At 37.9% G+C, this 26493-nt stretch overlaps 1 protein-coding gene across 6 annotated transcripts; it reads right to left on the bottom strand.

Annotated features, from left to right (window-relative positions):
* Nucleotides 1–849: 849 nt before the first annotated feature.
* SLC35A3 (solute carrier family 35 member A3) lies at nucleotides 850–24785 on the bottom strand. 6 transcript variants are annotated; one of them, XM_083359055.1, is made up of 9 exons: nucleotides 21824–22143; nucleotides 18594–18884; nucleotides 12787–12991; nucleotides 11633–11787; nucleotides 11427–11549; nucleotides 9853–10024; nucleotides 5792–5910; nucleotides 3592–3725; nucleotides 850–2737 (listed from the first exon to the last, which is right to left on the bottom strand). In XM_083359055.1, exons 2-9 carry the CDS (start codon nucleotides 18624–18626, stop codon nucleotides 2647–2649), a joined length of 1032 nt encoding a protein of 343 aa, XP_083215181.1. In that variant the 5' UTR covers nucleotides 18627–18884; nucleotides 21824–22143; the 3' UTR covers nucleotides 850–2646. The 6 variants fall into 6 exon arrangements, 5 of the variants coding, with proteins under 5 accessions (XP_083215181.1, XP_083215183.1, XP_083215185.1 ...); XM_083359057.1 differs by lacking the exons at nucleotides 18594–18884; nucleotides 21824–22143 and adding an exon at nucleotides 24749–24785; XM_083359059.1 differs by lacking the exons at nucleotides 18594–18884; nucleotides 21824–22143 and adding an exon at nucleotides 24377–24589.
* Nucleotides 24786–26493: the final 1708 nt, after the last annotated feature.

Here is a 26493-nt window from a genome sequence, read left to right as displayed (position 1 = left end):
GAAACTTTATCTGCCATTAGAATAATTTTACAGTTCCTTGCCATTTTAAACATTTTATTTCTTTTTAAACAGTACCGTTCGAATAATAAATTACTCATACCACTTAACCATTGCTAGTGGAGCTATTGTTATAAGAGTATCTCATTTGTAAATTTGTTCATTTAGTTTAGACAGCAATTGTGCCGCATTTTTATCATTTCTATATTAGAAAAAATATATGCTAGCAGAATGGTACAATATCCTCTCACTCTTTTAGTTGACCTTTGACCTCAAAATCTACTTTTGGGGAACTTTTGAAGTTCCAAAGGCTTTTAAAGATGCAGTTCGGGCTATGGATAAGGAAAGTGAATCCACCTTCTTCCATTCCAAATTGCTTCCATTGACAGAAATATAGTGTGGAATTGTCATCTACCCATCCATCCACCCACCACCCACACATACACACAATTATCAGTTAAACTCTGAGGGACCCTATGTAGTTCTTACAAGTATCTATACATGTACAAACCTTTATCTTACTACACACCAGGCACCTTGCTTCATCTTTAATTTTTTTAGATTTAAAATACTGGAATCATTTTGCAAAGGAGTAAGCCTTTCTCCCATGATAAGTCTTTCTTCCATTATCATAACAAAACAATCATGACATATTGTGAATGAATAATCCCAAATATAACTAATGCAAAAGAGTTACGAACCTCTACTTTAATTCCTCTTCATTCATAAACAACCCCTCTAGTGTAACTTAAGTTCCAGAAAAAATATAAAATTCCTAGTCTAATTGCACAATTATGTTTTCTATGAGTTTTAAGTTTCAGAAGAACCATAGATGCATATGGGTCAGAGGGAGACGCAGGGTAGATGTTATTTTATTGTGATATAATTTATAAGCATTTAGGACAGACTGGTCTACAATGTGTTAAAAATAAAAAGAGTTCCACCTACAATGCAGCTCAGTTGTTCCAGACATCTGCATGGAGGATGACAAGGTGCCAGTATGACTTCCATGATTACAATCATAATTTCTCAGCAGCAATTTCCATGAGGATTTCAATGATGTACTACCATTAGTCAAGCAAATGTATAGAAACTGCTTTCGCAGAGCCTATCACTATCACATGTTCTCTGAATATATTTAAATATTTCAACATTCCAAAATAGTCTGGGTATGATCTCTATGGGTGTGACTACAGCCCTTTCAGTTCATAAAGAATTGCCCCACTGCCAATGAAGCTCTTCTGCATCATAAGCAATTACCTGGACCGAAGCTTAGAAGATATTTCACGTTCTATGTTCAATGAAGAGTAGAGAGTGTTCCAGTGGGCTTTATGGCCATTTCTGCTTACAATTCATGCCTAATATTTATTGCACATTAACATTCTTCATTTAATGGTTAATACAATTAGCATGTATTCTAACAATGGGATTTCAAGGCTGGACAGAGCCGCTTCAGTTAAATAAGTTTTCCAGATTTTTTTTTAAAGCTCTATATTATAGTACATAATATACACATTAATATACTACTGTGGCTCCAAAAGGAACTCTTAATACTTTTATAGAGTTATATGGCTACTTTTAAAAATACATTTTAAAAATATTTTCAAATTAAGATATTCAGCAATGAAATGTACGGTCCATAAATTGTAAGAATGTTCTTATTAAGTAAAGAAATTGTTCTCTAAACAAACAGACACATATTCATAATCAGTTATGGCAATGTACAATGTCATTCATCTAATGTAGAACAAGTACCAGGTACTGTAGCTATGCCGCTTCTAATTGGTGAGGGTCTCATTTTAAAAACTGAGAATGGTGCAGCAATATAATTTGTGGCATTCATACATACAAAGCTTCCAAATGAAAATATTAAATTCTTCTTCTTGGAGAATTCACCAACAATTACAATGAGACATTTACATCAGTACATTTTACAACATCAGTTTCAGTGAATTAATTATTTTCTATATAAAATATTATAAATCTACAAACAATGATTCAGTGATACTTCATTGGTTTTGAACAAGAATACTTATCAGAAACATCATCATCAAACCTTCTTCCCAAAACAATTCTTCCTCGAGATATATTATACTTTGATTCCATAAATTTCCAGCCAGCCTGGTGAATTTATTGTTTGCTAGGTTATAAAATCCAAACTCCCAACACACCCAGAGGACATCAGTATGGAAAAAAACTACTGTAGGACAAAACTTTACATCTCTTTGATTTCTAATTTGTTTGTGTGTATGTGTATGTCTGTGTGTGTACAGTATGTAGATCTGCATTCCTATAAAATTAGAAAAGATGAAATAACTTGCAAAAGAGGTATGATTTAACAGATGTTGCCAGGTGCTCTTGCAAGAAGAATGCATAGGACATTTCTGCAGCTGTTGATAATAGTACATCATTCTGATTTAACCTCAGAGTTCAAGTTGGAAGCACTTCTAGTCCCAGGTTCTAGAAGCAACACATTCAAGTTTTGCTCTGGACTTCCCTTCTTTTACAGAAGTTGTTTTACAAATTTAATTATTAAACATCATTCTTCTGACACAGTATAAACTCTTTCAGTGCCTGATAATCCTCCAACAGTATTTAGAAGTCCTTTTTCCACAATATTGGCAAAATACTGTGACATGGAAAAGTCTGTTATGCTTTAATAGGATTTCCTGTTGGCTTTGGATCATAACTATATAAGAAAGTAGCAACTATTACCAGAACAGCTCCAAGAAAAAACACACTAAAGAAAAAAGGAAGAGAATAAATATTTAGAATACATGTTTTGATGTTTTGTACATTCATAAAATGGGTATTGTTCTGTCTATGCCTCTCTCTCTCTCTCTCTCTCTCTCTCTCTCTCTCTCTCTCTCATAGCTTTCTCTCTCTCTCTCATAGCTTTTTCTCTCTCTCATATCTATCTCATTTATACAGCTGCCCATCTTGCATAATGACTCTGGGTGACATACACAATAAAAAATTCAAACTACAACTGGAATGAATTAAAAGGTAACAATAAAATGGTGAAAAAAATACAGAGAGAGAGCATTTAGTCAAGCATCATGTAACCATCTAGGACACTTAGCTCTATTATAAGCTCCCAGGCCAGTCGATAAAACCATGTTTTGAGGTCTTCCAAATTAATTTCTATTCAGCCACACTTACTTAAAAAGCTGCCTTATTCCGAAACAACTGATTTAGCCCAATATTTTGTAGACAAAAGTGGGCAACCCACATATTGTATTTTTCTTTCAAGACATTTTCCAGATAACCATCCTGCCCCCATGTTATACCATCAAAATCTGGCAGCGAAATACAGTTACTAAAGTTTGTGGGTGAAAGTAGAAAGAAACACATGCATATTACTGCTTTCCTTATATACCATTATTTCAATAAATCCACCTCATTGAGCTGAACTGATTTATGTTTGAGTTGACATGTGCAATATTGCTCCACAAAGAATAGTTTCTCCATTATGGTGCAAAATATTTAGTTTACAAACTCACCAAAGCATTTACATTCGGTTTAACTTATATTTCATTTATACTTGTACAAGGCATTTGTGTTTTTAAAGACAAACTTAAAAATACAACTTACCTTGTGGGGACAAAATCTTGAAGCCAGAAGTATGATATTAATGTTGACAATATAATCGATAACGATGTTGCAAATCCTTTTAAAATATTGTCTGCATATTTTATAACAGCTGCTATAACAAGGCCGCCAAGTGCCTGACAAAACATTGAAAATGTAGTAATCACTTTATTAAACTTAATGGTTAAACAAATAAAGCTTGCTATGCATATTTAGCAAAGAAATCCTGAAGGGAAAGTTATTACTTTATTTCTAAGTTACATGCTATACTCTGTCTTTCTAAATGAATCTGGAAAGCCATGATTTTTATAAGTACTATAGTCTTCACTTAATGACCCTAATTGAGTGATCTCCATCACTCAGCAAAGCAGTTGCTAATTGGGAAAATCATGTCACTGCAAATGTGTTCTCCAGCTGGGACAAGACTAACTTTTGTTTGCCTCGTAACACTGCCTCATTCTTTGCTAGTGCCTGATTACTGTCTTGTACACATTGACAGCAATACAATCATGCCATAACCTGGGGCTGGGAGCCATGGGTGCACTATAGGTATACAGTTACTCTCTTAAAATCCTTTTGTCTCCAATCTCTCTGCTCTGAAGCGAGACCCTTTCCAGTTGCCAGCACTATCACTCTGCTCTCAATGTGTAAGAGGGCAAATCTCTCTGCCTTGTGGGATGGGGGATAGATTGCCTACAGAAATCGCTTACTTTTATTTGCCTTCTACACCCCCAGAGTAGAGAGATTGAAGAGAGATTTCAAAAGAATAACAGTTTGCTCTTTTACACATGAAAAGCAATGAAACTGTGCTGGCAGTCTGAAAATACAGACTTAAATGAGTCTTAAATACAATTGTAAATGAGCCCCAAAGTTTATTTTTTTTACCACTGTCATAACTTTGAATGGTTGCTAAATAAATAGTGAGGACTACCTGCAATGTTTAATGTAAAACAATTTCCCAATTTTAATATTATTTGTTGTTGTTAGTTGAGAAGTCATGTCCGACTCATTGCGACCCCATGGACAACATTCTTCCAGGCCTTCCTGTCCTCTACCAATTAATATTTTTTATTAATTTAAATATATAGTTGATTCTGGATGATTTATGCTAAGCAAATCTTACTAAAGTGATACATATTAAAATTAATAGTATTGTATCATGAAATAAAACTAAATTTTGCAAGTTTTAAAGTCTCCATTAGATCTACGATTCTTACTCTCTTCTTTTGGTTAGAAGTTGCTTCCATACTGAGCATTTTATTACTTCCTAATTAACAATAAAAGTGTTAAACTGTCCTTATTCTTAAGTCTTATCCTCTAACTAAATGAGGGAAACTTAAACATTTCCTGTCAATTCAATTTCTGGTTATCAAGAAAGAGAAAGTCATTTTTCAAATAATTGGCATTCATAATTAGTGGTGAGGGACAGGGGACTTACCTTGGAAGTACTTATAATAAAACAATTCATTAAAAATTAATGTGTCTGATTAAGTGGGACAATTTTTTATTCTTTCCACCCCAGTGGAATATTGAAACTTTGTCCTTGGGATAAACTTCCAAAAACTGAACAGAACAAGTTCAATTTTGGTATGGTGGGAGAAACTAGCAAAAAAAAAAAAGACTGGGTTTGAAAATGGAGAAAAATATTTCAGTAAAAATATATATATATCTCAGGTATTTTAGGAGAGGCAGTTGGTCAATTACTCAAAATGCTACGATATTGACAGCTCTATTCTAAGCCCCGCCTCTGGTCACATGACTTAGAGTGGAACATGTGCAGCCTGCTCTATGCTTCCCAATGCATATATACAAACATATTAACACATGGAGACATTTGCGAGGGTAAGACAAAACACAGAATCACACAACAGATTAATTCATTACATTAAAAAAACAGACAGATCCTATGACAAGTGCTGATTAACGGTCTGTAGAGCATTCCAGAAAACAGACTCTGCATGCTCCCTTATTTAAGACCTTCTGTGCCTCATTTTGTGACCTAGGAACTGTTGTTAAGGAGTTGAAAAAAATTCCCCAAGCCATGTCAGTATGTTTTCCCTTGCCTTGTTGAATAGATTGATTTTTTTTAAAGTATTAATTGAACAAATCAAGCATATGTCTCAATGCGTAACTCACAATGGTAATTTCAGTATTGGTATATAACATAAGCCCAATTGATAAAATGTAAGATTGGATGTATTACCTGAAGAACTACAACTATCCAAGTAAGCTTGTTATAACCTTGAAAAAATCCATTCTTTGATACAAGTTCTCCATCATAAATGAATACGCCCATCAATCCAAATATACTACCAAAAAATCCTGAAAGTCAAGACAAATATTGAGCCGTGGTGAGTTGAACAGAAAAGAAATTCCAATTGTTCTTTTATGGTACCCATTAACAATTTGGATTATGTACTCCAATAATTCAGATGCAAGTGGAAACCTCTCCTAGTATATTTAAATATTGCTCACTATTTTATGCAGTTTATCAGAAGATATCAAAGAATGGCAATGACACCCTAACTTTTGATTGTAAAAACTGATGATTTCAATGCAGCACCTCATACATGCTATTTGTTGTGTTACGAGAAGTCAGTTGAAGGCCTCTATTACACATGTGAAAGACCTAAATGGCTTGTATCCAGCATGTGTGAGAAAGAGATATATGCTTAGGTTTTGAATGCTTACTTACTCACTCAGACATGCTGATTATCTGCTGGACTTAGAAGCTGTTTCTTTTAAAAACTATTACAGTTCTAAAACTAGGTTTTCTATTTTACTGCAATACTTTGCATTTTTAAATGGTTATCTTAATTACTTGGGAATCACATTGAGGTACAGCTTATCAGAGCAAAAATGTGCATAAACCACTATTACTTGCAGTTGCATCTGTCAACCACTGTGGGGCAGGAAAGGGCTGCTTATAATTTTTAAATACCGTAAGTACTGTTACAGTAGTAATATTAACCTCCTCATGTTTAAGGTCTACTGGAGAACTCTTTGATTTTGCATCTACATGAAATGAAATTTTATAGAAACCAAGTTAACCCCATCCCAAGTGAGTTAGGCTTTCTTTCGGGAAGTTCTATCAGCCCATCTTATTATTACAGGTAGTCCTCAGGTAATGACCACTTGTCCTGCAACTGTTGAAGCTACAACCAGTCCTTTAAAGGCCAGCCTTCTCAGGATCCCTGCGGTCAAGTGATGGCGATATGGGTACTTGGCAACTGGCTCGCACTTACAATGGTTGCACTGTCACTTTGATTGTGATTTGCAACCTTTGACTCCCCACAAGCAAAATCAATGAGGAATCCAGGTTACAAATCGTTCAGATAATCTCTCCCACCCTTGCACCCTCCTCCAACCCCCTTTAACAATTGTGCTGTACCTTTCCCACCACTCAAACACACCTTCATGCATTCTCTCAAAATCTTGCTGAGCTTGCACTATGCTTAACTGCCACTCGTGCACCTTGCACACTCTCCCCCAGCTGGCAGCAACTGCTTCAAGCCCTGCTGCGCTTGCGCCAGGACTTCCTCACCATCGTGCCCCCCTTCCTGAGCCTTGCTGTGCTGGCACGGCACCTCCCCCACCACCCATGGACCATCCCTGAGCTTCGCTGAGTTCATCCCATGCCTCATCAGTGCGCCCCCTTTTCTATCCAGCAGCAGCCACGTGCCTACCTGTAGCCTGTTTGTCAGCCAGATGGGTCTTGCAATTTCCTGCTGGCTTCCCCACTGACTTTGGTTGTTGGAAGCCAGCAGGAAGTTGTGAGAAGGGGCTTACTTAACGACAACAGGGGACTGCAGGGACTATCTCTAAGCAATGTGGTCATGCGACATCACACTTACTGATGGGAATTCTGATCCCAACTGCTGTAGTAACTTGTGGTCTACCTGTATAATATATCAAAAATATGAGGACTGCCTATATCAGACGTCAAACCCAAGGCCCGGGGGCCAGATCCGGCCCGCAAAGTGGTTTCATGCGGCCCGTGAAGCCATCCTGGAAACAGTGAGGGAACGGCCCCCACTGCCTTGGCCCTGGCCCAGAGACCCTCCTTCTGCCAGAGACCCTCAGATCTGTCCCACTCCTGCCCAGGCCCCCATAGGCACTCTTGATGCGAATGATGTAGAGCTGGCCATGCCCACCCAGTAGGCCATACGCACTCTAGCCATGCCCACCCAGTAGGCCACACCCACCCTGGCCATGCCCACCCGGCCCCCTGAGGGCAACCGCAATGCTGATGCGGCCCTCAATGAAATTGAGTTTGACACCCCTGGCCTATATATTAAAAATGATACAGGTAGCCCTCAACGTATGACCGTTTAATGGTAGTTTAAAGCTACAATGGCCTCATAAAAAGTGACTTACAATCAAGCTCACATCAGTTCAATTCAGGAACTAGGCCACTGGCACATTTGTAGTGATTGCAGTACCTTGCAGTCACGTGACCGTCATTTACAATCTTTTTAGCAGGCTTCTGACAAGCAATGTCAATCGGGGAAGCTACATTTGCTTAATGAATGCATGATTCACTTAAGGAGCACGTGATTCATCTTTCACAGTAAAATAATGATAGCATAATCAGGTTTGGTCACGTGATGGCTCATTTAATGACCACATCACTTAGCAACCAAAATTCGGGCCCCAGTTGTGTTTGTCAGCCCAGGACGAACCTGTACCCTACTTTTCTGTACTTTTAAATTGCATCATTTCTGTTATTACATTTTATCGTTGCTCTTTGGGTTGTGATCCATATTAGAACTCTGAATTATGTATTAAAATACTGAGCACTACATTGTACATTTTAACAGAGGCAATTAGCAAATTTAATAAAGATGAATACAGTTAATTTAGGACTTTCACAGAGAGGGCCTCCTCAGGGTGCCACCGATCAGAGAATGTCGATTGGTGGCCCCCAGGGGGAGATCCTTCTCTGTGGGCGCCCCGGAGCTATGGAATCAGTTACCGGTTGAGCTCCGGATGGCGCCCGATCTTCGCTCCTTTCGTCGCGATCTAAAAACATTCCTATTCAAACAAGCCGGTCTGGCCTGATGGGGGTTTGGGGGTTTTTTTTATTGGGGTTTTAATATTGTATTTACTGTTTTTAGTGGGCATATATTTAATCCTTTTTTAATTTTTGTAATTTTGTATTTTTATTCTTGCCCTGTTCACCGCCCTGAGTCCTTCGGGAGAAGGGCGGTATAGGAATATTATTAAATAAATAAATAAATAAATAAATAAACACACTCAACTGCAATTTTAAATTCACTTTACGACTTACGAGGAGTTATGAGAGCTACTTTTTTTTAATAGGCACTCTTTGGATCATAGTACGTTTTATATAGGCATACAGTATGTAAAATGCAGGTACTTAGTACTTATTTAGGCCTTTTCTCTTTAAAAACAGTAGTCTATGTTCCCATATCCATTTATTGGGAGAAAATATTCATTTGTTCTTTAGTTAAAAATACTGCTATGATTTTTTTAAATCCTAGACTTCTAGACAAACAAAAATGTCTTTGAATTAAAGCATTCTTAAATATACATTTGTTGATATTCATATTTTCATTTTTTTGGTTCTTAAAAAAAAGGGTGCCACTGGGTTCGCAGGGTGAGCAGGTGACAAAACATGCATCATGACCCAAAAACTGACTTACATACTTGCATCAGATGACAGGACACAAGTACGTAAGGGTGGATTACGCATCATGACATCACTACATGCATGTAATTTTGATGTAATCTTGGTTTGTTGCAGATGCCTGTGATAATGGCTATAGAAAGATGGCAACATTTAGTTTAATTGGTTCTTATGTAACACATAATCTACAATTGTGTGAAGGGAGACATATAACACTTTTGCTTTGATAACAGAACCCCCACCATACCAAATATAAAAATATATTTGAAGTTTCAAAAAGGAGTTTGTCATATAGCAAGAACGAGACAACTTTTTTTTAAAAAAAAATTCTTTCTTTGAATCACGGTACTAATTGCACTATAATTTGGATCCTAGCCATTGCCTTTATCATCCAGTCAATATTAGCAGAAATCAAACAGAAACTGACTCAGGTAATGAATATTCAGAACAGGATGTAAGTAATAAGAGTTCCTATTTGCTAAAAGTTAATATCAAACAGAGCACAGCTTTTATAACCATTTCTCTACACTTAGCAGGTTGAAGTACCGTACTCTTAAGTATAGTCTGATGCATATCTGAATCTCTCTTTTGCACGTTTTTAAAGTAAGACTTACCGAGCTGAATATTTCTAATCCATACTGATTGTTTTGTTTCCTTCAAAATTTTTTCAAAATATACTCCAGCAAATCCACTAGAAAAGCAGGCTATAAGTACTGCCCCCAAACCCACAAGCTGTGATCCTGCTGAAAGTTCTTTAGCTGTTGCTGTCTGCAAATCTGATGGCCACTAAAAGAAATAAAATTTATTTAAATTACTGAATAAAATTAACAAGAAAGACGTGAAAAAACGCAGCAGCACACTAATAACATTTCACATAATGGTCTCCTTTAGAACCAGTTCACATACAAATTTCACAGCTTCGGTCAAGTCAGACACATCAGTTGACGGCTATTCATTCAAACATGTGATTAATCTATGCAAGCGACTAGTCACTGCATACTGAAAGAAACTGTACCAAGAAAAGAAATCTGTTGAGTTTTGAATATAAAAACCAAGCTGAAGCAATATTCTTCTTAGGTCAATTCAAAATAATATGCAATAGAATTTTAAGAATTAACAATCTGCTTTTCTAATCTTATTCAACTAGTGATAACAATAAATTTATATTGTAAATTTGTATATTTTATTATTTAGACTTACTAAATAAACATTTAAATGGTAGATCTAAGGTAATGCTAGGTACAGAGGAGGTACCTTCACACCTCAAGTATAGGTGGTGTATAACATTAACAAACAGATTTAACATGTAAAGTCCTATTTTGGGGAATCAAAAAAGAAAGGCACAAGAAGAACAGGATAGGAAAAACTGGCTTGGCAGTAGTATATTTGAAAAATATCTGGGTATTCAAGTTGAACATGAGCCAACAGCATGATGCAACTTCTAAAAAGCAAATTTATTTAGGGGTTTACTAACAGAGAGGGACGCGGTGGCTCAGTGGGTTAGGACGCTGAGCTTGTCGATCAGAAGGTCGGCAGTTTGGCGGGTCGAATCCCGAGTGCCGTGTAACAGAGTGAGCGCCTGTTACTCATCCCAGCTTCTGCCAACCTAGCAGTTCGAAAGCACGTAAAAATGCAAGTAGAAAAATAGGGACCACTACGGTGGGAAGGTAACAGCGTTCTGTGCGCCTTTGGCGTCTAGTCATGCCGGCCACATGACCACGGAGACGTCCTCGGACAAGCGCTGGCTTTTCGGCTTTGAAACGGAGATGAGCACCGGCCCCTAGAGTCGGAAACGACTAGCACGCGTGTGCGGGGGAACCTTTACCTTTACCTTACTAACAGAAGATTGAAAATAACTATCTCATTCTACATTTACAATACTATGTTCAGTTCTGCACATCACAGTCTAAAAACAAGTGAAAAACTAGATTCTCTTCAGGAGAAGTCTTCCAAGATAGTGCAGAGACCAGAAAATTAATATCTATAAGTTTAGTCTGCAAAACAAATACCCCACAGAAGGAAGATAGGATAGTTGTCTTCAGATAATCTAACTTTGTGAAAATATCTCTTTTTCATTATAGCTTGTATGCTAGAGGGGAGCCAAATCCTATTTGAATGCAGTAACCAAGTTTCCGTTACCAAAACAAATTAAGATTTTCCCTACCAACATATTCATAACAGTATTTACCTGTACAAATGCAACACCAGCCATCAGAATCACTAATGAAAGCCACTGATATACACCTAATTTCTTACTGAGCATCGACACGGAAAATAATGCAGTTGTGAGGATTTTCAGCTGATATGTGACCTAAAAAGGTAAAAGAAAAAAATAAAATAGCCCATAATTTGATTCCTGAGTTTTAACAATAAGACACTATCAAAATAAATTACCTGATAAGTGGCTGCATCTAGATTTGATAAAGCAACATAGAGCAGGTTATTCTGTAGAGTGTAAATCCCGGAAGGAATAGCAAGTTTAAGTGTTTCCATTGGTTTGTTAAGAATTTCGTCATGTAACACTCTGTTCAGAGTTCGCAAGCTGCACTCTATGCAAAGAGAAAATGCATTATATATTTTTGGTTAAAAGGAAACCTATCAGTTTTAAACCTTTTGTAGCTAAGCATTTTAATGCTTTTGTGTGGAACATGCAATTTCTAAGCGACTGGGCACTGGCATATTTTAAATGTGTGAAACACCTAGACTCCTCCCTTTTGTGTCACTATTTTTATTTTCTCAAATAATGAACATGGGCGGACACAGCTATACCAAAATCTAGTAAGTGGGCTTGTGTTTCTATGGCTAAGTTCTACCATCACAGTGTAACCTACAGAGCGTACTGGTAGTCCTCAACTTATGACTACAACTGGAACTGGAATTTTGATCATAATTCATTACGGTAGCTAAGTCAAGTCACCATGTGACCAGATCTGATTTTACAACCGTTTTTACTGAAGTCATAAGTTGATTCACTGAGATTGTGAGTTGAGTCATGCAGTTTAAGTGCAAATTCACTTTCCCCAATGGCGTTTGGCAGAAACCGTCAGAATTTGTGATCATGTGACTGCGGGACACTGAAACAGGTTATAAATGCAGGCTGGTTGCCAGATCCCTGAGCTGCAATCATATCATCGCTCTCTCTCTCTCTCTCTCTCTCTCTCTCTGTGTGTGTGTGTGTGTGTGTGTGTAATGCTTAATGTTATTAAGCAAAAGGTTGTTAAGTCGGGGACTACCTATAGTATGAATTCCTAGAAAACAACTGATTACTATATATCATTCAAGGCACTGATGAATCACATTTGAATTTCCCTTTCTGATAATTACTCTCCAACTCCCATGTAACCCTCCTGTAAATATTTACAAGTTTAGGTAGCTTAAGTTTATGTTAGCTATCTAAATCTTTTAAAGAGCAAACTACAATTTCCAAGTCCTCTTTGTATGTTTCTTTAAGAAATATACTTATTTGGCGAATGCATTTGATTTACTCCGGGGAAGGGGTCTTATTAACTCCTTATAATATAATACTGAGATAATACTGAGATACTTACTGCTGTCTTTGTAAACCAACAAAATGCAAGCCGTAATTTTCAAAAGTTCAGCAATGACTACTGCAGTTGAAGACAAATAGCGAGGTCCTTCTTCTTTCAGTGTCCGAGAATAACGCATAGTCAACACCAAACTAGTGGTCTGAAAGACTAATATGCTCAAAGAAAGGTATTTTAAATTGGTAGACATAGCTTGACAATCACCTTCCTGAAGAAGAAAGATAGGAGAGAGAGAGGGAGAGAGAGAATTAATGGTAGAGATTTCTTTGTCACCTGATATATTCCCTGTCGAAAGCAGGGCCAGCATTATAAGATGGGAAGGCTGAAGGGCCACATTTGGAAGGACAATCAGGTAATGTGGCATTCTTACAGTTTTATTAATTAATTTATTTGGTTTACATTAATTTGAATTACACTATTCTTTATATTTTAAAGAAATCAGCTCTGGAATGTCTTGAATGCTGAGTAGGTTTCTTGCTAGATCTGTAGAATCAAGTGCTTTAAGAAACCAACTTTGTATCAATTCTCAAAGCTAAAAAAGAGCTTTGCCTTTTTGAAAACTTAGTCAAAATATGAACATTGCTCCCTCCTGTATCGCTCATAAGAAACATAGTGTCAATAGAGTAGATTGACATTTGGTACAACATGAAAAAACCTTGAGAACAAAATCTGTCATAAGTTGAGATGATGTCACAGACTGAAATCAGTCTGCTGCTGCTATTTTAGAATAAAGAATTCTGCATTCCTTTGTGTGGTTGATATTGTATGTGTGCCCATGTGCTCGCAGTTACTGAGATATTTGGGATGGAATGGTTTGAATTATGCCGTTCCTTATAGATTAATTTATTATTGGGTGCTTCCTCTTTCCCTTAAATTTCAGATCATTGAAACGTGTGCTAGTCTACTACTAGGTGGCAGTTTTTTTAAGGCAGACCCCCATTGCTACATCAAACTTCAGCCTACTTTTCCTCTTTCACAGTCCCAGTTTTTCAGTATTCGCTATCTTGTTGAAAAGTTCCAGAACATTCAAAATCTTCACATTTTTGTGACATTTTTGTTAGCTGTAATAAAAGTATTGTCTGCCTGTGGCTTTTGCATGATTTGGGATTAAGTCACAGAAGAGAATTGAAACATGTTCCATGATAAAGTTAGGATTATATTATATTTATTATTATATTATATTTATTATTATATTATATTATATTATATTATATTATATTATATTATATTATATTATATTATATTATATTATATTATATTATATTTATTATATTATATTATATTATAATCTATTATATATATTGTTTATTTAAGGGTGAGGATAACTTACTAAAACACGACCACGTTGCACTGGGAAAAGATCTTTGTTACTAGTTTCCTTGCAGAATTATTCTTTCTGCAATTTAGCCCTAATACAGCCAACTTTACAGTTATTACTGGTACAAACTTTAATTATTATGGTAATGAAATGATCAAAATACCATACTGCTCCTGAGACTCCCTCACAAATTAGAAAAGCCACGCAGTAAAATGATTTTTTTTAAAGTTGCTTTAAAATACTTCATTTGGAACAATTGACAGAAATTTGAAAATTTACTCAGATTGTTTTCCCATCATTCTGTCAAAATTTCCTCCTTAGAAACCTTTTGAGTTGACAATGTTTGGATTCATGTGTCATGTTAAATGGTAAGGAAGAGGAGGAGAAGGAGGAGGAGGAGGAGGAGGAGAAGGAGGAGGAGGAGGAGGAGAAGAAGAATAGTAGTAGTAGTAGTAGCAGTAGTAGTAGTAGTTTTGGAAGGGACCTTGGAGGTCTTCTAGTCCAACCCCCTGCTCAGGCAGGAAACCCTATACCATTCCAGACAAATGGTTGTCCAGTCTCTTCTTAAAAACTTCCAATGTTAGAGTATTCACAACTTCTGGAGGCAGGTTGTTCCACCGGTTAATTGTTCTAACTGTCAGGAAATTTCTCCTTAGTTCTAGGTTGCTTCTCTCTTTGATTAGTTTTCCTTCCATTGCTTCTTGTCCTGCCTTCAGGTGCTTTGGAGAATAGCTTGACTCCCTCATCTTTGTGGCAACCCCTGAGATATTGGAAGATTGCTACCATATCACCTCTAGTCCTTCTCTTCATTAAACCAGACATACCCATCCTCATCCCCTCATCCTCTTTGTTGCATTTCTCTGCACTCTTTTCTAGAGTCTCAACATCTTTTTTAGATCGTGGTGACCAAAACTGGATGCAGTATTCCAAGCGTGGCCTTACCAAGGCATTGTAAAGTGGTATTAACACTTCACGTGATCTTGATTCTATCCCCCTGTTAATGCAGCCTAGCACTGCGTTGGCTTTTTAACTATGGTGTATGGAACTGTATTGAAGCCTAAACCAAATAAACACACTATCATTAAATATGATGAACATTTGCTTTCTGGGTGTTAATGACTGGTTATCTTTTCTTGAGAGTTCTATGCAATGCCTGAACAAATGCAGATATTGCTGATTTGTGATCTTTAAAGAAAAGTGAGGGGGATAATTCACACCTTTGGGGAGGCTATCTGTACCCTAATCTCCCCTATTCATAAAGATTCTTCTATACAGTATAGAAGGAAGCTCTTGCATATAGTTTTAAGAATCATAGCTTTTAGTTACTGGGGCTTTTTCCAATACGTCTCATTTCTAATATAATTAAAGAGCTGTTGCTTGAGTCTCAGGGGTAGAAGTATCAGTAATTGTTTAAAGAGAATACCAATTCTACCCATATTGTTTGCACCTAAACTTCAGGGCCTCAAAGATACCATTTGATTTTTGCCAGAGCAAAATCCTGCCGCTCCTAAAGGAAAATGAAAGCAGCTTGCTCTGAAGGAGTTAGGGTGCTACTAGTCCTGTCAGTACTACGGTATTTGTTCAGGAAAAGAAATCAAAACCTATAATGCTTACCTAAAATGTCATATCTCCCTCTGACCTGGTTAAGGTAGAAAAGCAAGCAGGAAAAAAACTTCTGGTAACGAAACAGGAAAAAGAGAAAAAAATCCACCCTTTGAAGAAATTATCAGCAAAATCATTTGTGCTCTCTGAACATTTGTTTACTCTAGCTAAATGTATCTGGTGTTTGCTAAATAGCACAGAATCTAAACTAACCGGTTTCACTTCAGGAAAGAAGGAACACATTTTTGAAGGTGGCTCTAGAGGTGCCGAGGGAAACTATTGAAGATTTCAGTTTTTATTTATTTATGCATTTATTAAACAAATTTGTATAACCACCCAACTATCAAGAAGACACATATGTTTGTTTCACCCACCCCTTGTAGCCACTAGGGCAGGGGTAGGCAACCTCGGCTCTTTTATGACTCATGGACTTCAACTCCCAGAATTCCTGAGTCAGCAGAGCTGACTCAGGAATTCTGGGAGTTGAAGTCCATGAGTCATAAAAGAGCCGAGGTTGCCTACCCCTGCAATAGGGTAAATATTTTGGTTTCCAGTTAAGATCAGACTCCAAGCACTAAGATCCAAATGGAAACTCCATATATATATAGCAAAAGGTAGTTAGTCTCACAGGCTCAGAAAAAAATACACATTTGAATAAATAGGAGGGAAAACATGGCAAAAGAGGGTCACGTCCTCTCCTGAATGCCTCCCTAATTCAGACATTTTCCTGAGCTGTGTAAAAGCTGTGGCTTCTTTGAACAATCAACAGGGAGATGCTAATGCAGATTTTAAAACATCATGCCCACGTTGGTTCTATATACTGCATCTCTCTGATACTGGTAGATCACTGTTCAAGTCTAAGCCAGTGATATCCCACACCCTTCCATCTTGTCCCAAATTGCTGCATGACACTGCTGGAAGAAATCTTGAGTCTACTGCATCTAACTCTTAAGGAAATAAGATTCAGCAGGACTGCTGCCTATATTCAATAATGGACTAGCTGTAAGGAAACGAACTAAGCCCACAGTATTGTTGATCAGTCGGAAGTTCTGGGCATTATGGATGGGGCCACATTTCCCCTGAAAGAGAACGTGCATAGTACTTTCAGATCTCTATCTGTTTATGGATTCCCAGGTAGTCATAGAGGCAAGGAAGGCACTTGCTCCATCATGTTAATGCATCCATTCCAAGTCTTCTGGAGCCAATGCGAGTTGCATGGCTACAGGGCAACAGCTATAATTAACTCCATTGCAGGACATATTTTAAAATCCTGTATTCAGGCTAATTGACCAGACTGTGCCCATATTGATAGACCTGAGGGTAGCCAACTTTTTTCTGAAGTACAATTTAAGATGTTGTTCTAACTTTCAAATCCAAAATTGCTGGGGCCTAACTTAATAAGAACCCATCCAAGAAGGACAGCAGGAGACATTCTCTTAAAGATATAAGCACTTTCCAAACACCATTTATTAGGCATACGAGAAAAGGCCCTTCCTTTTGCTTGCCCCAAGCTATGCAATATATTTCCTTAGGAATTTTAATAAGATTTTTTTTTCGTTTTCTGTTTTCAGAAAAGGAAAACCAGACTTTCTTCTTTAGCCAAGGTGTTTTAGTCTCAGAGGGACTAAAGACGTTAGAGTGACTGTTTTATCAGATGTTAATACAGTAATTGTTCTATTTTTCTTGTAGCTTTTCTTATAGTTTTACTGAGGCAGAAAGATAATAAATAAGCCTAAACGAAAGCCAAGTTCTTTTAAAACAATTCACAAAAGAAACTTTTACTCTATAAAAAGCTCTTACTTGTCCTGAATTAAGAGTCAAACAATTCAATTTTAAATGTGTTTGACAAAAGAAATGTCGAACAGATGGAAATCTCAATGTCATTTCAAAAAAATAGATCTAATTGTAGTTGTAACATTCTGAAAATCTGTATTTGTATTGGGCAAATGGAGACCTATACCAGAAATTGTTATCAGTTGAGGGAAGGATAGAACTATATAGCTTTTCATTGTATCTGGGACTAAAATCATACAGTTTTTGTACTCGGGAATAATTAGAATCTACTCTCATCTTATATACTGAGGGAAGAATAGATGAGAGGATTTCCATTTCTTTACTTTCTTTACTCTGTTTTACACAATTTCTGAGTATGTGAAAACTTGCATAAACCCAGCCTAGATTAAAAATCATCTGAAAAATAAGTGCTTGGTAGAATTATGAGGTAAACTGTTCATCTGAATAAAACTAAACAAAAAAGGAATAGCAACCATTTTACTGGAAATTTGTTTGTATGTGCATATTTTAAATTAACAAAGGATACTAAAGTACTAAAGTACTGAAAGGATATCAAGATTATTTTTAGGATTAAGAACATAGGAAGATACAGGAATTATAAAAATGATCTTCTAAGACATTGTGAATTTGAGGCATAAGTCAAGCAGAATATGGTTTGGGAACTTTGCCACTATCTCTATTGAGGTTTTTTTTTATAAAAATATTCACTATCTCATGCTATTTTTCCTATCTGACTTTACCACATGGGCTATCAACTCTATACTAATGAACACAAGACAAAAATCTGTAAAATTGATTGAATATCCAGTGCTAAGATTTCTAACACACCTACTTCCTCTTCAAATACACATTTAAAACAGATATTTCTAAAAGCAACATATAACACAATACTGAGATCTACTAGTCAATGAAAAAGGCAAAAAAGTGCCTGAAAAATGTCAAACTCTTTTGGCATACTAAACAGCACATCTCAGGATCCCAACCATTTTACATTTTACCAATATTCAGTGTAACTATCAAAATTTTCTTAATAAAGTTTTCCTAATAAATAATACAGACTACTACAAAATTTTAAAATGCATACAGATATACTAACTTCAAGAACAAACTTCTCTTTCTGAATTTCCATGATTTCCAAACAGATATGAGAACAGTATTCAGTCTTGTGGTTAAGGTTTATAAAGTATATCAACTGGTATCTGTTGCTGTACAAGTTCAAAACAAAATGAAAACCTCATTTGTACAGTCACAACTTGCCAGACCCATTTTTTCATGCCGATATTCTTCTTCAGTAAACATCAAACTTGAAGCTTCTGAAACATGTTCATTTTTCAGTATAAGCAGTAGTTCCAAAGTTAAATAGGTCCAAATGACAACTTTCACACAGCTCATATAAAGTAAAAAGAAAAATGCTTTCAGTGCAGTGTAGCCTCTAGTATAGTAGTAAAGCCAAATGACGTGTCAGCACTTATGCAACAATAATCTACATTTTCTACAGGAACAATAAATCACCCATTATGCTACCTCATACAATGATAACAGGTTTTGATTGTTTCCTCTAGCTAAGCAACCTAATATTGATGAACTTCAGCACAAGATCTCATTTCACAAAGCACTTAATATTAAATATTAAACACAGAACCATGTCATTTCAGTAGCCTTATTGGAGTCTTGGTGTTCTAGCATAAAAGACTGTTGCTCTAATAAATGTTGTTAGTTGCGAAGTCGTGTCTGACCCATCACGACCCTATGGACAATGTTCCTCCAGGCCTTCCTGTCCTCTACCATCTTCCGGAGTCCATTTAGGCTCACGCCCACTGCTTCAGTGACTAATAAATACTTTGCAACAAATATAATACTCAACATTGTTTCAGAAACATATTAAACATATTTTGCTTTGAACACCCCATGTATCAGACTCCAAAAAAACATGCAGAGAAACTTCTAAGCACTTTTCTTTATTGTTCCCTCACCTACAGACAGAATCTTGCCAGACTAAAGCAGACTACTTGCATCATTAAAGATATACACTAAGAACTTCTAAGGAGAAGCTCTCTTGACCCTTTTCATCCCAACCAAACTACCTAAGCTGTGCTCTCTCTTGCTCCTCTGGAGTGCAGCCCTTCCCTCCTGGGAACTTAAATTATATTCCACCACACTATGGTAGGAAGAGCAGTATAGGAATAAAAATAATCCTGTTAAGAAAAAATGAAGTATGGTGACACCTTAACCTGATTATACTGTATATGTATATGAATGTGTTATAAATATTTTGAAGGATTTACCAACAGTTAGTATAAATTGTAAATAACCACCCCCAAATTTCACATTGTTGGGATGATGACTATATGCTGCTGCTTCCTTGATATCATGCTTGTCCCAAAGATGGCACATGGGTTACAACATAGTACGTCTGTGAGCATCAGAAGACTAACTGTTGTAGCACATAATTCCCAGAATCATAATTTATTTCAGAAATAGTCACACCCCCAAAATGGTGTAGAGCAGAGGTCCCCAAGCCCCGGTCCATGGACTGGCACCAGGCCATGGCATGCCAGAAACTGGGCCATGGAAACAAGCGAAGCCCCATCCATGGGATGCAGGCAGGACACGAAACCACGCCCCCTCTGGTCCGTGGAAAAACCTTTCCCCATAGAACCAGTCCCTGGTGTCTAAAAGGTTGGGGGTCTCTGGTGTAGAGTGTCATACTGGGATTGTGTTTCAATGTTCCTTTAGTTCTGCTTACTCAAATCCCTGTTGTAATACTCTAAATGACATTCTTTACTTCAAGAGCTTGCTAGAAAAATATAATGCAAATGTTACTAAAAGTGTATGGAAGCAGGCTATGAAATATAATATAAATATAATTACTGGATTCTTCTAGCTCTTTCGCAGATTACAACTGACAAATTAAATTTGAGATTTTTCTTAAAACACTCCCATAATTGCATAAGAGGTCCAACTCTGCCCATTTCCAACAACTTGGATTTTATTAAAACAGAATGATCCTACTGTCCTTTGAAGTCAGTGGAGATCTGCTTCTTCCTGTTTGACAAGAACCAAAAAGCCTCTATAATAATGCCCAACGTGTTATAAAATTCTTGCCTTTGGAATTCTCCTTTGGTATATTTCTTTGCTACTTCCTGGTGAGTACATTCCTGGGTTTATGTAAGTTCAGAAGCAAAACAGAATTAGATCTAGTGAATACTATCAGGGATTACCAGGCCTACACACCATGGATAGTCCTCAACCTACTACCATAATTGGGACGAAAATTTCACATGTTACATGCGACGTCACATGGCTGCACTGCTTAGCATCAGCAATCGCAGCACTGCCCATTGCCATCATTAAGTGAATTCCATGGTTGTTAGCTGAGGACTCAGCCCAATCCAACCTATTCTGGGTTTGATCCCTCTTAAGTCTGGGTTTCGGTAAGATAAGGCATTGCCTCCAAGTCCCCTCTTGCCTATTTCCCACCATTTCTGCCTTTTTGGCTGGCTTGCACCCTCTCTTGCGAGTCAGCAAGCAACTGCACAGCTCTGGGGCTGATAGTTACACTGTGTCTCAGGGATTTCTTGGTGCACCATGGTTCTGGGGCTGCAAAAAACCTGAGCCTCAGCACAGTATGAAGCCACAGCTGCCACAGCCCAGTTTGTCAGGATGGACCACAGGGACTTCTCAGCATTCTGAAACTCTGGGCCTGCAAGAACCCAAGTCACAAGCCCAGGCCAGCTGGGTCCAGCCCAAACACACAGCTGCAACCCCAGCCTGATGAAGCATGCCCAGCCTGGCATGAGGCCATCTTCCCTAGGTTTCAAGAGGAAACCTCCACGTGCAACCTGGGGAAGAAAACATCATAAAGCAGGCAGCTGCCTCAGAAGTGCCATCTGTGGCAAAAAGGTCGTAAAATGGGGCGCAACTCACTTAGCTGTCTTGCTTAGCAACAAAAATGTTGGGCTCAATTGTGGTCATAAGTTGAGGACTACCTGTATTGTCAGCTGCCTTGGGCAATTTACAAACACAGATGGATGAAAAAATAAGCTCACCTTTCCTGTTCTGCTTGTTTCCAAATCACTTTAGTTTACTCCATTATATTGATTTTTCTATGATACAACATTTAATAGTCTAAGATTAGTAATATCTTAAGCAGGGGTCTTCAAACCTGGCCCTTTTATGACTTGTGGACTTCCAAATCCCAGAATTCCTCACCCAGCATGCTTGCCTGAGGAATTCTGGGAGTGAAGTCCACAAGTCATAAAAGGGCCAAGTTTGAAGACCCCTGATCGAAAGAAATTATTTAAATAAGCACATATACAAACTTACAATGCAAAGATAGAACATAATTCCAGAGAGATAGATCCTATCTTTTCTATTCAGAAGCTCTCTTCCGTTCTTTTGTCCTAGCTTTTGTGGCAAAGAAAAGATAGAAAAGTGCCAAAATATTAGAGATTTGCAAATGGGAGCTGACAGCATCTCAAACTCACTTATCTAAATCAGATGTGGTGCAATTTGATTCACAGTTGTTAAAGATACAGGAAAAGTTGATATGGTTTTCAAGTATAGAAAACAGCAGATATACAGTTCCTAGTTCAACTTTTGATAATGCACCTTAATTCCAGGATATTAACCTAATGAATCACCTTCTGTTTATTCTGTCTATCTGCTAACGTTGTTCTTTGTTATTATTTTACTTTAAAAAAAAGAACTTCTTTGCATTAAAAAAAATCAAGTTACACTACTGAAAAACTTTCTTTCAATAATGATTCAACAAAGAACAGTGATATCTGAGTAGTATTTTATCTTTTAAAATATTTGTACAAAAGACTGAAACATTCCAATGAGGGCAACTTTGCCAGTTAACCAGGTTCACCATAAAGAATAGTGATACTGTTCAAAGATTTCCCAGCTGAGGCATGTAAATTGTCATTAAATAATTTTCATAGTCTTTTCCAATTGAAAGGATAGCGAAAAGGACAATATTAATATTTTGCACTTATGACTCCAGATTCCTTAAATACACTATATAAAATATTCAGTTTTTCTACTGATTTTCTATAAAGTGAGTTTGTTTTATCTGAGTAAATGTGCCACGACAACTCTCTTTATCTGACAAGTGCACATTTTTCTCTCATATTTTTTCAGGGACAAGAAGAGAAAGCTCCAATTTAAAAATGCAGTTTTTCCTGAATAATTTTTTAACAGCGAATGAACTGAAACATCTTTTAAATGGAAAAATAAAATAGGATGTTGTAAGGCTAGTATGTAAAAAGTGTAGTAAAAGTAATATCAGAATAAATTTTAAAATAGCTGTACATTTACTAGCACTATTAATCAAAGAGAACTGTTCTATCTTTTTCACTGAAATGGTTGTTTTTCTAATAAGAGAAAATGCAAATGTGGGGAAAAGTGACAGAATTACAAATGCAATGTTATGTCCCCTAAACTCCAAAGCTTTTAGAAGAACAATTATACAATGAATGACATGTCTGTTAGCCTCCATCATGACTACCATAACAGGATCGTATATAATGGAAGGATAAAGGGATGAGAATCTAGGAATTATGGAAATTCTGGGATTCATTGAGTTTTGCATTACAGTACTAATTCTTAGATGATTAATAGATATTAAGTACACACAGGAAGTAGCATTTGATTTAGACCTTTCTTGTTCTCTATTGTAACAGTAGAAAAATTTTCAGTGATGTTTAAACAAATACATCTGGGTATGTAGCTCTTATTAATACAGCAAATTTGTATGTATGCTACTCTCTCTGTCAGCAGAAAGTTTTGTAGCAGGTTACTGAGATAGGTGGCATATAAAAAAACAAATATATCAAATAAAAATAAACTTACAAGCTTGGTTCAAAATAGAAATTAATTCAAAGTACATACAGGAACTGTCAGCAGCCACATGTAATTTTAAAATATAAATACAATATATTTGAAAAAATAGTGTAAATTTTTAAGAACGTTTGCCCTTTGTGTATATGTTTTGTGCAATTTTCTGTACTGGTAGGATAATCTTTCTTTGCATTATTCTATGTCTCTTGCTTCAAATTATTTATTAATAATGAGGGCTATTTCTGCCTCTTACTCTGTTCTTTGAATGTACCATAATGAATGATCAACATTCATTTACACAGAAAAGTCACAATATTTTTTATTTAATAATAAGGTTAACCTACCTTTTCATTTTTCTGTTCCTTCGGCAATACATTGAAAATCTTACCATTTTATTCCCATTTAATTCCAAAGTGGTACTCCATACTATAAAAAACTTGCTTACATACAAGCAACATTTGCTTGTATGTAAGTGAGCAAATGACTGAATCTGTATGGCAGGAGTTGTGGACACATGCATACATTTGGTCAGATGTTTCGGGTATCATAGATCTATACATTGATCTATACACATTTTTACCTACATTGATTTTTACCACGCCTACTGCACTGTAATTCACCTTTCGGAATAGTCGTGCGTCCTGCTGCTTCTCCCCAAAGCTATTGTTTCTTAATCCCTTCGCTCCTGCCTGAGCCACTTCCTGCCATTAATATATGGTGCTTCTCTAGTTCTGCAAATTTTCGCGTTTAATTTCTATATTTAGGGATTAGGATTAAAACAAACAAACAAACAAAAAACACCAACTCCAAGCTCTGTGAAGCTTCACGCCTCAGTTATTACGCACAACCCCGCTCCTATTGGCAAACCGAGGCAGTAAGCACTCTGTGCACGCTCCGGGAACAGACACTTTCATTCATTATTTGACCACAGAATCCCACCGACTAGCAAAGCCGAGTTCGAGAGGAAGCAAAGCTCTCCTCCAGGCAGCAAATTCCATCCCAGTCCCCAAGGGGAAGGCGATCCAGCTGCTTAACTTGAAAGAATGGCACTCTGCATATCCTCAGGGGACGTGTTCTTCAAGGAAGATTTCAAATGCTGATGCATCAGCCTCGATATTACAAAGCAGCTTTAGGCGGGGAAGAGGCGAGGGCGAGCGCTAGTTTAATCCTACCCTGCATCGTCTCACTTTTGCCCGCCATGGGGGAATTACCCTGCATCCCATCCCTCGCTACGCTTCTCCAGTTTCTGGCTCGCTTCCACCTAAACTGCATCCTTCCCACCAGATCCTCCCAGCCACCTCCTTCCTGTCCGCTCGCGCCTCCTTGCCAGCTGCGGACCTGCCCTCCCTGCTTAGCAATCCCCCTGTTTCCGCTTAGCCCTCCCGGGTCTCCTCTCCCGACTCTCACCTGCCGCGCTTGGGAGCCTGGCACGCTTCCCTTCCGGGTGCTTCTTCGCCGGTGCCGCCCCGTCAGTACTCCGGCTGCAGCCGCGGCTCCGCCCGCTCGGTTCCCAGGCCAGCGGCTCTTTTCACGCGTGGCCCGCCTTCCTAAGGAAGCTCTGGGAAAGACGCTCCGTGGCGGGGAGAGACAGCAGACGGAGCGTTGTGAAAGAGAAGAGGCCGCCGGGGCTGGCAGAAAGGGGAATGGCAACATCCGAAGAGGAAGAATTGGCTCTGGGATTGATGCAATCTCTCTCTTCCCCCCCCAACCCCGTTCTCTTTTTGTGTCTCCCATTTGCCAATGGTTAAAGTACACCCCAGTCTGTGGGAGCCTGTACTTTATTTCAGACTCCCCTTTAGATGCCCACTAACTGTCCCAAAGGTGCTTTTTCAGGAGGCAACTGGACTTTCTTGTTTTTCTTTGAAGACATTTCGCTTCTCATCCAAGAAGATTTTTCAGCTCTGACCAGATGGTGGGGAATGGAAGGATTCCCATCCGGTCAGAGCTGAAGAAGCTTCTTGGATGAGAAGCGAAATATCTTCAAAGAAAAACAAGAAAATCCAGTTGCCTCCTGAAAAAACACCTTTGGGACAACCATGACCTGGATGACTGAGAATCTCCATAGACATGCCCACTGACTGTTTCTTAAGCATGTTCCGGCAGGGCCAATTTACATGTACATTTTGCAGCTTTCCACAGAAGGGTGAATGAATTCATATAAAGAAAGAAGTCTTCACTATGTCCTGCTTTTGTTTTTGTGGAAAACTTGGAGATAGGGTGATTTGGAGTGAGAATTTGTGAATGGCAAATCCTATCAAACTTACCAGTTGTCATTTAAAAATAGTAGGTTGTCAACTTAAGACATTGCTTTTTCTTACTATGCACTGTTCTGTACCAACCTGCTACCGGCCCTGCAGATAAGGCAGGGACAACCCCTTTTACAAGAAGGCAAGAGGCTGGAACTAAGCCTGCCAAATTTATTAACATAAAAACATAAACAGAGCAAAGAGAGCAAACACAAACCATGAAACAGGAACTATTCAAACAGTTGCCTTCAGCAAACCAGCCCTCCCACGCATTCCCCTTTTATACAGTTCAAGGCGTGGCTTCTCTCTGCCTCCTTCCGAGGTGCCCCATTGCCTTCCTCTGTTTACTCCTGCTTGACTGCCTCCTGCGTCAGGCGTCCTTGAACAGGGCCAGCTGTGGGTCATCTTCATCCACGCTGTCAGGCTCACACAGCTGGGTCTGCGTCGTGACCAGGTGGGAGGGGCCTGGCTGAGGGCTCTCATCATCAAGCTCTCCAACCCCCTCAGCAACCTCTCCAACACCCCCCTCCTCCTCCTCCTCTGAATCGTCCGACCCAACTGCCGAACCCACAGGCTGACCCTGAATCACAACATGCAAGTTCAGTTGGATTGCAGCTAGTGGCACAATCCTATAGGGATTAATCCAGAAATAATTTTCTAAAGCTGTATTTGTTGGTAACCTGAATTAATCATCAGTGTCATCTTTCAGGTTGTTCAACCTTTCTTTGACCTACTATGAAGTCAGTTCTGCCTGTCTTGCTCCACTTCAAATTGTCAGTTTTTCAGTTTCTGTAAGGACAAATTCCTTCAAATAGTATATCTGCTGTAAATCATTCTAAAGTACATTGAGGTGCAGGATTTTTTCTGTTGCTGTTGGACTCCTGAGGATGCTGCAAGCATTCCCTT

Source organism: Vipera ursinii (genome assembly GCF_947247035.1).
Source record: "Vipera ursinii genome assembly, chromosome: 3".
In the NCBI taxonomy this organism is placed as follows: Eukaryota; Metazoa; Chordata; class Lepidosauria; order Squamata; family Viperidae; genus Vipera; species Vipera ursinii.
Note: the sequence above shows the minus strand (reverse complement) of the source record. Positions and strands in the feature narration are given on the sequence as shown.